The sequence below is a fragment of the Sinocyclocheilus anshuiensis genome, unplaced genomic scaffold (genome assembly GCF_001515605.1).
Source record: "Sinocyclocheilus anshuiensis isolate Anshui unplaced genomic scaffold, SAMN03320099.WGS_v1.1 scaffold1599, whole genome shotgun sequence".
In the NCBI taxonomy this organism is placed as follows: domain Eukaryota; kingdom Metazoa; phylum Chordata; class Actinopteri; order Cypriniformes; family Cyprinidae; genus Sinocyclocheilus; species Sinocyclocheilus anshuiensis.
In genome coordinates, this window is record NW_015549671.1 from 40,609 (window position 1) to 54,768 (window position 14,160).

At 40.1% G+C, this 14,160-nt stretch overlaps 1 protein-coding gene across 2 annotated transcripts in view; it reads right to left on the minus strand.

The window, feature by feature from the left end:
- The window catches only part of LOC107660315 (guanine nucleotide-binding protein subunit beta-4-like), a 34,371-nt gene continuing 20,211 nt past the window's right edge, over positions 1–14,160 (minus strand). For both annotated transcript variants that reach the window (XM_016449591.1, XM_016449592.1), the window contains 3 exons: positions 3,748–3,949; positions 3,382–3,598; positions 1–3,067 (listed from right to left, as the gene is read on the minus strand). In XM_016449591.1, coding sequence (XP_016305077.1) covers positions 2,961–3,067; positions 3,382–3,598; positions 3,748–3,949 — 526 coding nt within the window. In that variant the 3' untranslated portion in view covers positions 1–2,960. The remainder of the gene's footprint in view (positions 3,068–3,381; positions 3,599–3,747; positions 3,950–14,160) is intronic.

The window sequence follows — 14,160 nt, forward strand, 5'->3', positions numbered from 1 at the left end:
TTTCAGAGTCAGTGGATTGTGGTCTTGCTAGTGTTTGATCTTATCCATAGGATAAGGCTCAGTACGCTAGCTGAAATATCCATAGGATATTATGCTGCTTGCTCCTTACAGTCATGTTCATGTACTTTTAATGACGAACTGGCAAGTTCAGGTTGAACTTCAAATGTAATGAATGTTCCTGGATTTAATGTTCTGGATTCAATACGAGATAAGGTCAATCTTATTAGTCTTCACACACACATACAAAAAGCAACAATCATGGATAAATGACGACTCTTACAACAAAATTAAACAGAGCAATGCAATAAACATTAAAATACCATTTAAAAGTATAGCAACTACAGTTACACATTGTGTTAAAATGAAACTCATAAAGTCATAGCAATATCAACTCCTGTAATGACTATGTTAAGTCAGTAAACTCAATCAAGAGGACATTCACAGGAAAAGAAAAAAAATCACACAGAAATTATGTTGGTAATGACAATTACGAAACCCAAATAATACAAATATAACCGCCAAATATGCTGTACACAGTAATTGGAAGTGCCTCATTTTCCCAGAAAAAAGGCACGAGTTAATTTACTTACAAGTGCACCTTACATTATTGATTAAGACTGGTATTGAACTTGTATTGAGACTGGAACATTCAATTAAAGGACTATAAGGCTGTATTTTGAGGAGACTTGGATGTCATATGAATTATGTTGGTTTTACTAAATAAAAAATAAAAATTCCTTCATCGCACTATGCAGAGTTCTTTATATACCTTAATTACCTTAACCACCTAAATGTTGTAAACACTGGAGGATCTTCCACATTTGTTGGATGTCCTTTCATATCATAAGTAACGGCATGATTTAAATGAAGTATTGAAACAAATTTACCTGATGAACAGTAATGTCATAAATTAAACACCTGAAATAGAAACACAAAACAATACAGAATACTGAATGCAATCTGGTACTGTAAATGGATGATTAATTTTGCAAGTATACTTAATATGTCAGAAACATATCTGGGAAAAAATGCCAAAAACTAAACTACCACAATCAAAAAACAAAACATTTGTACAGATTTTTATATGCCCACAAAGCCAGTCTATATGTTTATTCACACTGCTTGGCACAAATTTAAGGTGATTATTGATGGTTCGAGTGAAATATGAAATTTTTAAGGCTTGCGTTTTTTGTTGCTATTTTACAGAAACAGACAGAGGGTGTATACCTTCAATACTCACATTTGTGACTAAATATGCACAGTGTAGCTTGTGGTCCATTACAGTTTTTCCAGGTTTTTTGTCATAGAGCTGAAGCACATTAATTAAAATACGTGCAGAAACACCAGTGTGTGCAGTCTCACATGACTATTTTCTAGTGCAAAAGCATACAGTCCTAGGTCTTCATTTCAGAAAGGCAGGTGTTCATAATGTGTGTAGAAAGGCAGAAAATGTCAGAGTGGCAGTGACCAAGGCCTTTTGTTAGATATCAGGTTGCACTTTCAGCCTGCTCACAAATGGTGAAGTCTCACAAAGCATCAAGGCCATTCTTGGTGTTTGGATTAAAACAAAAGACTAAACCTTATACTTTCCAGAAATAGTTCTGCTGAAAATGTCATCACTTACCCTCAAGTTATTCCAAACCCATTTTTTGTGCGTCCACACATGTAAAAGCACCATGAAAGTGGCCCATATGATATTTGTACCACTTCATGTCTTAAGACATACAACAGCTTTTTGTGAAAAACAGTCGTAATTCACTGATAACAGTGACATATGCAGTAGGTCTCCTTGGAGTGTTAATGAATTGGTTTGTTCTGATTCAGTTCTTGAGCTCATTAGGCCCACTCAATCTGGATGCAGTGGTTAAATTTAGATTACCAACTTAAATTTCAGTCTGTTTCTCACTCAGTCTTTTGTGCGTCCTCAGACGACTTAGAATGTAGAGTCACCTGGAACACTTTCATATAGATTTTTGTACCCATTAAGCATAAAAGCATCAGTACTCATTTATTGTGATTTATTAGAAAACAGCACAATCGTCTTTAGAATTGTTCTTTTGATTTCAACAGAAAACAAAATGTCATACAGGTTTGGAACAACATGAGGGTGAGCAAATGACAACAAATTACACTTGTGGGTGAACTATCCCTTTAACCATAAATGTATCACATACATCCAGCCGAATCAAAATGGAAAGCAGCAAATCTCAGATAGTATATCTAGTGATAGTAAAGACAGATGGACAGACAGGCTGATGGTAAATCCTTCTGTGCAGTCTGCAATACAGTTTAATACACTGAATCATGCCAAACATTACTGTCAAGCTTAGAGGATAGCAAACACAAGCTCAGTGGCATCAGTGTTTCTCTCACAACTACACACTACCAAGCTGAGCCTGAACCATTTATGACACAACAGACTCAAGACTGATGCTACCTGATGCAAACTAAATTAAGGTCAACGGTCAAACACTGATGGCCTACAATACTGTGGCAGCCTAATCCCTTAATTAATTACATTGGCCACTGTGTGGCAAATATTACTGTGACTGCGGACAAAGAAAAAAAATTAAGCAGGAAAAGAAAACAGGGAGAGTCAAGACACCCATCACGAGTATCCACAAACCAGAACATCCAAACACTGTCAGAAGTGCGTATGTTATACATACAAGCACAAAGAATGGCAGATATATACTGTACACAACACAGTCTGTCCCCCACCTCGAGTCAGACGTGAAGCCCAAAAGACAGAGAGCCAGTGAAGGCTCTTCACTGTTGGTCCTCACCTCTTTGACTGACTGCAGGATGGTGGGATAATGCGGTCTAAGAAAGAGAGAAGATGAAGAAAACCAGGTCATCTATAAGGAAGAGATGGAGAGGGAAGGGTCCTGTGTGGCAGCGGTGCACTACAGTGATTGTGTGATCAGAAAGAGTGGCTCCCGAAGTCCAACCCAGTAAGGTCAGTTCCATATCCTAAGGAAGCTGTCCCAAGAACCGGTGGCCACAGCCATGCCGTCACTGGTTACCCCCAAACAGCTGACCCTGTTGTCATGCCCAGCTAGAACACCTTCAAACACAAGAGCAACAAACAGAGATAAGCGTCATACAAATCTTACAGCACATGACTATGAGTGGCTGTCTATTTGAATCACATATATGTTCAGGGTTCATCCTGGGGAAAAAATGGTCTTCTGTAGTTACACAAGTTAAGATTTGCTAAATTGTACATTGCTGTCATTCCACTATATAAAGACTAGTCTGAAGTAATGAGATTTATTGTGATTTATTGTCTGCGCTGTGTTGTCCTGTTGCTCGATTTAGGCTGTTTGCTTGCTTGAGTTTTATTTCTGTGTGGTCAACAGGGTTGCGTGAAGTACTGACCTGCACGCTCTCCCTTTAGAGTATCCCATACATTGCAGTTGAAGTCATCATAGCCAGCGAGCAGCAGGCGGCCACTCTTAGAGAAGGCCACAGAGGTGATGCCACAGATAATGTTGTCATGCGAATACATCATCAGTTCCTGGTCTGCGCGAAGGTCAAACAAACGACAAGTGGCGTCGTCCGAGCCCGTAGTGAACGCATTACCATTTGGGAAGAACTGAGGAAATTAGAACAATTGAAAATGGATATGAGTGTGTTCTTTACAAACTAACAATAAACAATAAGTATTATGAAAGAATTGCATGGGCTCAATAAGACGTGAACCAGTATCAGACACTGCTGATGACATTTCTCTTTGACACTCACACTGACAGCATTTATATCAGAAACATGTCCGGTGAAAGACTGTCTGCACATTCCGTCTCGGATGTCCCACAATTTGGAGGACGCATCACAGGCACCTGACACAAAGGTCCTAGAGTCTGGGCTGAGGGACAGGCTCATCACATCTCCACTGTGCCCTGTAAATGTGGTGGTCTGCTGACCAGTCTCAATGTCCCACAGAGCACTGCAAAGGAGAAAGAGACCTGGGTCACATTCAGTACAAGATCACCAAACTGACCACTGAAACTCGAATGCAGACTTGAGAAAATCGAACCAAAATAAATCTCAGAAGTCACCGTGGGCAGATGCAATAGAGAAGCCTATAAGCTTTCGAAAATGGGCTAGCTGACAGCTCGTGAAAATGTGTTGTTTTGTTTGTCATAAAGTGATAACGACCTTGAGAAATCTTGCAGTAGCTTTTATTGCCATATCTTAACACTGTCAAAGCATAAGAAAAATCAGATAATACTCATTTACACAAATACTTGAGGTAAAATAAAAAGACAAAAATAATATGAAAGTAATATAAGTAAATGTTGTTACTTAAATAGGTTATGCCATTTGTGATGTTTTATTTATAGTGCATTGGGTGGTGCTGTCATGCTACTTCAACAACCCTTCTACAACGCAAGTAAATTTCACACTAAGGCTACTAAGGATGAATTTCAAACAGCAAGTATTGCACCCTTGATGGGCACTTTGTGAAGGGGTCAACATTTGTAGGGACGTTCCAAATGAAAGTGAACAACTGAATTCCTTTCACAAAAGCCCTTAGTGAAGGGAACTTAATGTCTAAGAAGACATTAAGATCTTAGACCTTTGTTGTGATAAACGGTAAAGTGTGTTCAGCTGAATTCAATTTCCGTTTTGTCTGACAGGTATAAAAAAGGTTAGTATACCGCAGCAGCAGTCGCGGCAGCCCTCTTGTTATGCCCTCCTCGTGTGAAGACCGAAGAGTGTAAAGACCATCGACTCTACCGTGCGACTCCACCGGGCAGGGACACCGGCAAGGGATATAAGTATCGCTTTTGATTCATCCTGTTTCCTTCTACTTGTTTTTCTTCTGTTTCAGTTTTTATAACCAATTCTTACTATGTGTTTCCAGATCCCTACTATCACTACCACTCGCAAACCACGTTTCACACACTATAGGCAGCGCAATCCTAACAACCTGCACACTTTGCCTATGTCTGCTAATACACTACTTTCTTTTTCTATTGGTCTCTGGAATTGCCAGTCTGCTGTAAACAAAGCAGATTTCATTACTTCTATTATTAGTCATTCAAAGCTAAATCTCATGGCCCTGACAGAGACCTGGATCAAACCAGAGGACACTGCTACACCTGCAGCACTCTCCAATAATTTCTCTTTTTCCCACTCCCCCCGTCTGACTGGAAGAGGTGGAGGTACTGGTCTGCTTATCTCTAATGATTGGAAATTTAATCCTTAACCATCTTTGGGTATCAACAGCTCCTTTGAATCTTATTCAGTTACTATTACCTACCCTCTTAAAATCCATTTTGTAGTGGTTTATCGACCCCCAGGACCACTAGGTAACTTCTTGGATGAATTAGATGTGCTGCTCTCAACCTTTCCTGAGGATGGTACTCCCATAGTTATTCTTGGAGACTTCAACATCCACCTAGATAAAACTCAGGCTGCAGACTTCCACACTCTGCTTGCCTCTTTTCATCTCAACCAACTGTCAACTACTGCTACTCACAAATCAGGCAACCTACTGGACCTTATTTACACACGACACTGCTCCACTGATCATGTGCTGGTTACTCCACTTCACACCTCGGATCACTTCCTCCTCACTCTTAACCTCAACATGGTTCCTGACACAACACATACCCCAACACATGTCACTTTTAGACGTAACCTACGCTCTCTCTCACCCTCCCGGCTATCTGCTATGGTTTCATCTTCGCTTCCTTCCCCTAAACTGTTAGCATCTTTTGATGCTAACAGTGAATTGATTCGAATTGATTCCTCTACCACTCGCAAACCACGTTTCACACGAATTGATTCCTCTTTCACATACACACAAAGTAGGGGTGCTCCGATTGATCGGCTACCGATCACTATCGGATGATAATTGCTTTGGATGATTGATCGGCGGTCTCTAAAAAGGCCGATCTCAAAAAAACCATCTCAAGCTGATGAAGTGCCTGCTGTGAGAGATTTGGCATGACATGCAGCGGCACCGTCTCAGTCTCTGTCCGGCGTGGGTACAATAATTATAATGCTGAAGGTGAGGTACAATTCATATTTCTTCATTAAATAACTTATAAAGTAATTTGAAAACCTTATGTGAGACGTAATTTCACAAACAGTGTGATGAGTGAATCTAATCACCGCACACGCTCTCTTTCTCTCTCAAAATGCGCAAATTGCTTCAAATCACATCATGTCTGCACTATAAGCGAGCTGCACGCTGCACAGTTGACACAGGAATTATCAATTTAGCACAACCGGGGCAGTTTCACATCGTCATTAAAGTTTATAAATTGTATTTCTTTTTAATTCTTGTGTTTAACCATTCAGCACTCACGCGCTCTCCTGGAGACTGTGTGCTCATGGCATGCACACTCGCAGCGCACACACATAACGCCAGGTTCACACATACTCCATTTGCAGTGCGTATTTTTTTCCGCGCTCATGTTAACGGATTAAATATGGCGTTATTTCAATGACAAATGTCCAGAGTACATTGTTGTAGCGCGAAGGTAGATTAATATAATGCGCGAGCGCGAATCTCCCCGCTCGCACCTGGATTTCCTTTGCTCTCGCACAAAACCGGACGCGCGCTCTCAGATATAAACTTGCCCTGCGTCTCAATGTTCATACTATCCATCCTAAATAGTATGTGAGATTAGAATAAGTGTGTCCCAAAGCATAGTATGTTGAAAAGAGTGTAGGAGCCAATGTGTTAAAATGTGTTAATGTCTATGTATTTTGGGTTGTCACCACTTGGGGGCAGTATATGCACATAGGGTTTTTAAGTCGGTGTTTCATTCACGTAGAGGAAGCAGGCTTGGTGCAGGGAACGTATACAGTTTTTACCACACTTCAGGAAGGGAAGGTGGCCACCATTCATCGTTGCAAGTATGTATTTCCATTATGTTCAATAAAGCAATGTTAGACTGAAATCGACATGAAGACTGGACAATGGATGTGTGTGTAAAGCGTGCGTTGATATTCCAAGCCTCCGGCACTTAGCTGCTGATACAATAGTAAAAACTTGGTTCCCGTTGGATTGCTGAGCGGCGTTGAATGGATTGTACGTGGAGCGCTATTGGAGTGGATTTCCGTATAAACGCCAAATAGGAAAGTAAACGAGGATTAAAGGAACTTGCTTGTTTTGATTGAGTTTGCAACGCGGACGGAGCAGACGACAAGGAAGACTGGTGGGTGCTGTTTATGTTGTTTAAAGGCTTCATGTAATGGAATGTGAAGTTTTGGATCAAGCGGAGACATGCTGTGCTGATAGTTTGTGCTGGCTGTGTTGTTGTTCATGGATGGAAAGGAAAATTCAGGTTGTGAAATGGCTGCTGATGTTGATGGTGGAAAGGTTATGGAAAACATTGCAAATGATGATGGTGCTGTTGATGAAAATGTGTCGCAAAAAAGGTGAATGATATATCATTTCTCTTAAAATCACAAGTGAGACTGTACCAAATGTGAAAAAGCAAATGAAGAGGTTTGTCAAATATTGTGAAGAAGCTGAAGATTTGCATAATTCGATTGTGGAAATGCCAATACCCCAGGATGAGTTTGATAAGCAAACCAAATGGTTCGATGCTAAAATGGCTGAAAATAAGTGTTTTCAAAAGGAAATCACAGAATGGTTGTCTGATGTGGGAAAAACATTGAGTGTGGATAAAACCTGTGATGCTTCATCTGCAGTAAGCAGAGAAATAGGACCTGATGACAGTATTTCAAACGTGCCTACAAAACAATCCCAATGCAGCAAAGTGTCAAAAGGTTCAGCAAGTACTTCAAGTTCAACTTCTTCTGCACGGATAAAAGTGATGGCAGAAAGGGCTGCATGATTACAACATGCTGCTGCTATGGAGAAGAAACATACTTTGGAGGAGGAAGAAGAGAGACTTCACATTCAAAGTGAAAGACTCAAAAGACAAAAGGAACAACTCATGATGAATGCAAAAATAGCAGCCAACGATGCAAGGTTGTCAGTTTTAAAAACTAGTGACGTTGGAAGCAGCAAAAAGGGATCATCCGATGATTCAAAGCGTAAAAAATCACACTCATTGAATCCTGATTCACAAGTACATCCTCCTGGGAATCCTATTCAAGTTGCAATGCACTGTACAACTACACAACAAGCTGTAGGCATACAGGATGGCACAGCTCTTGTTCAAAATAATCCAGTCTCTCATTCCCAATTACAAATTGATTCTTTGCAATCTTATGTTCATCCACAAACTGATGTAGGACAAGGTATTTTGTATAACATCATTCAGCAACAGGCAAACTTAACAGCTCAGCTTGTGCATAGGGGGGACGTGGCTTCATTACCTCCTCGAGTAATTCCAATCTTTGATGGAGATCCCTTACAGTTTGCTGCCTTCATTCAAGCTTTTGAGCATGGAATTGAAAGAAAGACCACAAATGCACAGGATTGCTTGTATTATTTAGAACAGTACACTAGAGGACAACCGAGAGAGTTGGTTAGAAGTTGTCATCATATGTCAGCAGAACAAGGATTCCGTAAAGCCAAGAATTTGTTGAAGGAACACTTTGGTCACGAGTTGAAAATCACTGCAGCCTACATGGAAAAGGCTTTGAACTGGCCTGTAATAAAACCTGATGACATCAGTGGTTTGCAAGTATATGCTTTGTTTCTGAGAGGGTACTGCAATGTGATGGTAAACTTGCAGTATATGGATGAGATTAATGTTTCATCGAACCTTAAGAATATCATGATGAAACTGCCTTACCGACTCAGGGAGAAATGGAGAACCACAGCTTGTGAATTACAAGAACGAAAGGGTTGTAGGCTCAAGTTTACAGATATGGTGGACTTCATTGAACATCAGGTTAAGATTCTCACTGATCCTCTCTTTGGAGATATTAAAGATACACAAGCACCTATATCCCATAAAGCCAAAGTCAAATCTGTGCCTTACAGTGGTAGAGGGCGAAATTCCGCTACAGTGGCTGTAGTCAACACTGTTTAAGATTTTCAGTCTAAAGTCCACCCATCACAGCACAGTTTTTCATCCTGCTGCTATGCATGCAAAGAATATCATGTTTTGGAAAAGTGCCCTGAGATTCATAAAATGACTCACAGACAAAAGATTGAATTCTTGAAGAATCATGGAATTTGCTTTGCTTGTTTGAAATTTGGGCACCTTAGCAAAGACTGTACGAATCGTCAAATTTGTAGTATGCGTAGTCAGAAGCATCCTACTATACTGCATATCTCAGCTAAGGGTAAAACCATTGAGGAGAAACAAGTGAGTAATGCTCTTGCTACTTTGCAGACCTATGCTCATATTGGGGCCGGAGAACAGGATTGTTCTTTGTCTATTGTGCCAGTGCAGGTAAAATCTAAGCTTGGAGATTTTACAGTAACAACATATGCTTTCTTGGATCCAGGGAGCACTGCCACTTTTTGTACCGAAGGATTTATGCGGAAGCTGAAGATGACTGGGACAAAGAAGTGCATATTGCGTCGAACAATGGGGCACGAAAATGTAGTAAACACGTCTGTGCTCACTGGACTGGAGATTTCAGGATTATCTGAGGATAAATTCATGGATTTGCCAGAAGTCTTTACTCAGAAGACAATACCTGTAAGTAAATATAATGTACCTAATCTTGAAGATCTAAGGAAATGGAGGTATTTGGATGATATCAAAATTCCCAAGTTGGATGCTGAAGTTGAATTGTTAATTGGCACAAATGCTCCAAAGCTCTTGGAACCATGGGAGATCATCAATAGTGAAGGTCAAGGACCCTATGCCGTCAAGACCCTATTGGGATGGGTTATAAATGGGTTTGTGAAGGAAGCAGACAGGAGATTGGGTTTCAGTCAGTCACTGCTAATAGGATTTCTGTTACCAAGCTGGAAGAATTATTGGTTGCTCAGTACAATCATGATTTTCATGAGAAATCTTCAGAGGATGATTTCAAAATGTCTGGAGAAGATCAGAGGTTTATGGAGATAATGGATCAGTCAATTAGTACTGAAAATGGTCATTATTGTATTGACCTACCCTTCAGAAAGAATGATGTCATCATGCCTAATAATAGATGCCTTGCAGAACAACGTTTAAAGAGCTTGAATAGGAAGTTCAGTTGGAACCAGGAGTTTCAAGAAGAGTACACCACTTTTCTTACTGATGTTATCAACAAGGGGTATGCTGAAGCAGTACCACAAGATCAGTTACTTCGAGAAGGTTTCGAACTGGATTCCATGGTCAAAGTCTAACACCAAATGATCTTTCTCAAGCAGAATCAGCAATTATTGGATTTTCTCAACATGATGCATTTAAACAAGAAATTTCTTCCTTGCAAAGTGGAACATCTGGAGTCAAAAGGTGTAGTAACATCTGCAAGCTTGATCCGGTATTGATGGATGGTTTACTTAGAGTGGGTGGAAGATTTAGTAGAGCAGCAATGCCTGAAGAGACAAAAAGACCAGTTATCCTGCCGAAAGAACATGATGTATCCAAACTTATAATGCATCATGTTCATAGACAACTGGGTCATGCAGGGAGAAACCACATGTTGTCAACTTTGCGAAATAAGTACTGGATTATTAATGAAAACTCTGCTTGTAGAAAAGTAATCTCTGAATGTGTTGTGTGTCGACGTTTTCAAGGCAAAATTGGAGAACAAAAATGGCTGACTTACCAAAGGAAAGGATCATGCCAGATTTGCCTCCTTTTTCCAACACTGGTGTGGACTACTTTGGACCTATTGATGTGAAGAGAGGTCGCAGTGTTGTTAAAAGATATGGAGTTATGTTTACCTGCATGACCAGTCGAGCAGTACACCTTGAAGTAGCTTACTCTCTGGATACAAATTCCTGCATAAATTGTATTCATCGTTTTATGTGCCATCGTGGCCAAGTACTGCATTTAAGATCTGATAACGGCACAAATTTTATTGGAGCAGAGAGAGAGCTTAGAAATGCTTTGAAGAGTTTGGATCATGATAAAATTCAGCGTACTTTCCTGTCAAAAGGAATAAAATGGACCTTTAATATCCCTGCAGGATCACATCATGGAGGTGTGTGGGAGAGGCTCATTCGTCTTGTAAAGAAAGTGTTGTACTCTACACTTCGACAACAATGCTTGGATGATGAAAGCTTTCACACTATTCTTTGTGAAGCTGAAGCTATTCTTAATGACCGTCCTATCACAAAGCTTTCTGATGATCCAAATGACTTAGAAGCTCTCACGCCAAATCATATCTTGCAGTTAAGATCAAACCCATTTCTTCCTCCAGGACTTTTCCAAAAAAGTGACTTGTATATCAGACGTAGATGGCGGCAAGTCCAATATTTGTCTGATCTGTTTTGGAAAAGGTGGATAAGGGAATATTTTCCACTGCTTCAGGAACGACAAAAATGGAGGAAGCCACGTAGAAACTTCACTGTTGGTGATATAGTGGTCATCATGGATCCAATTGCTCCACGTGGTTCCTGGTCATTAGGCAAAATCACTCAGACATATCCTGACAAAAAGGGATTTGTCCATTCTGTACAACTGAAGACAAAAACAGGATTACTGGACAGACCTGTTTCCAAAATCTGCATGTTGTTGGAAGAAACAATGGACTGATCTTCAAAGAAGAAGTTCACATACAACTTTTTTGGCTCCTTTGATCATTTAAGGGATAATTGTAGTTGCACATCAACAATTATGGGGCCGGTGTGTAGGAGCCAATGTGTTAATGTCGATGTATTTTGGGTTGTCATCACTTGGGGGCAGTATATGCACATAGGGTTTTTAAGTCGGTGTTTCAATCACGTAGAGGAAGCAGGCTTGGTGCAGGGAACATATACAGTTTTTACCACACTTCAGGAAGGGAAGGTGGCCACCATTCATCGTTGCAAGTATGTATTTCCATTATGTTCAATAAAGCAATGTTAGACTGAAATCGACATGAAGACTGGACATTGGATGTGTGCGTAAAGCATGGGTTGATATTCCAAGCCTCCGGCACTTAGCTGCTGATACAAAGAGTATGCCAAAAGTCCCCGGATGGTCTACTATTTCAGGTCGATTTTTGAAGTGTGGATCCGTGCACACTCTAATGGCTAAAATTGCCCACAATCCATTGCGCTTTGGCGAAGGATTCGGTCCAGAACTACAAACACGAATAAAACACGTTAGAAAAACTACAAACATGGCGGATGCACGCGATCGACGGTTCGGTAGAGAGGTTTACAAAAAGGGGGTTGAGTTACTAATAATCAACATTTAACCTGGTAAAAAATCTTTATTTAATGTTATCCGTGTTATATTTCATCTGCAACAACAATGTGAACTTTTATAAACATCCATTTGGTCGTTAACTTTTAAATGCATCATTATGCAGAAAATATGAGCAGAGTTCTCTGCATGAAAGACCCGCGACTGGCAGATCAACGAGCTACTTCTTTTCTCTCCAGTACGGTAGGAAGTTAAATGAAATGAAATGTGGAGGATGTTAACTGTGACAAGATGACTGACAGGCCAGTTTACAGTGACAGGGTGCGGTATAACAGGTGCGACAGAGCGGTCATTTAAAGACGCAATTGTGTGACGTGATAGTATGTCCCAAAGCTTGCCTACTCTTCTACTACACACTCAAAAGTCTGTACTTTTTCTTCACTAAAAGAGTACATACTTTAAGGGCATAGTATAAGTAGGCACATTGAGACGCAGCACTGGTTTATAAAGCATTCACACTGCACACGGTTGCGGTGCGGCAGTGCGTTCCAGTAGTGGTGCGTCGGCAGCAGTGCAGAGATCGTTTCCGCACCGAGTCTATTGCTGCGCTGCACGCACTGAATTAAAGTCACAGCGCATTGTTTGCGGTAAATATGAACTTGGGATTGACACAAAAATTTAGTAATTACACCATAAATGCACATAACGAAAGTCTACTGTGTTTCACAGTCAACACATATGACTTTTTGGCTAGGTTTAAAGGAAAAGAGCACTTCTAGATAAGCAATAATAGATGCACTTGTCATGGCCATGGGAACTAGGGGTGCTGAGGGTGCTGCAGCACCCCCCACCGCAGGGCCGGGTCTGAGATTTCTCTTGTGCCCCTCGATCATCCTCAAGGTACTTAATTTTTGTGATAGTTTTGTGATTAATTATTTATTAAACTGACCACAAATATATAGCCTATAGCAGCTGTAATTTTCTTGGGCGCCTCGCGGCGCGCGTCCCTACATCTCCCCCTCACACTGACAGAATTTCATGTGAAATGTTCACGCGATATTACCGTAATTGTACATTCCGACTTGTAAAAAACATTCACGTCCTCGTCCTTTATGTGAGCCATTTTCCGAAACTTTCTCGCTTTACATAATCACAGCTCTTTAATTGCGCTCTAACCACTGTAGCCTAATGTAATCTATTAACTACGCACATCATAAGTAAGGCAAGTAGGCTGCCATATTATGAAATAAAATATTTTAATAAGACTTTGTATTTGAATTTAATAATAATAATAATAATAATAATAATTCATTATATTTATATAGCGCTTTTCAAGGCACTCAAAGCGCTTTACATTGTCAGGGGGTATCTCCTCATCCACCACCAGTGTGCAGCATCCACCTGGATGATGCGACGGCAGCCATAGCACGTTTAATAAAAATACATTTTAAGTTTAATTATAATGCCGCATGTCCACAATTATTCAAACAACGAACAAATTATACAGCGAGCAAAGAACATTTACATTATCAAAGAATATCACTGAATTCAGTCAGTCAGTTTAAGCACTCTAAAAAAGCTATAAGCTATAATCAGTGATGTTGTCTGCAGTGTATGATGAATTAATCTCTTATTTACATTGCATGTACATCTGCTCTTTGTTGTTTCTATTGAGAGAATTCGCCAAAGTGCACTGACCAAAAATTTTGCGTATCAGCGATGTTAATATTTAGTAAAATCCCCTTAAATATTAGAAATATTAAAGAAAAAATTATTGAACTAAAATCACAAAAGCACAAATATATATTGGTTCACATATAACTCTTTAATATTTAACTTTAATATTAGGATTTTGTCAAAAATCCCCCATCATGGCCCCGCCCTGCAACATCAAGCCCCGCCCCCAGCACCCCCCCAGATAAAATATGTTCCCACGGCTATGTTTACATCTCGCCATCTTGACTTTGTTTTCTCAGAACTT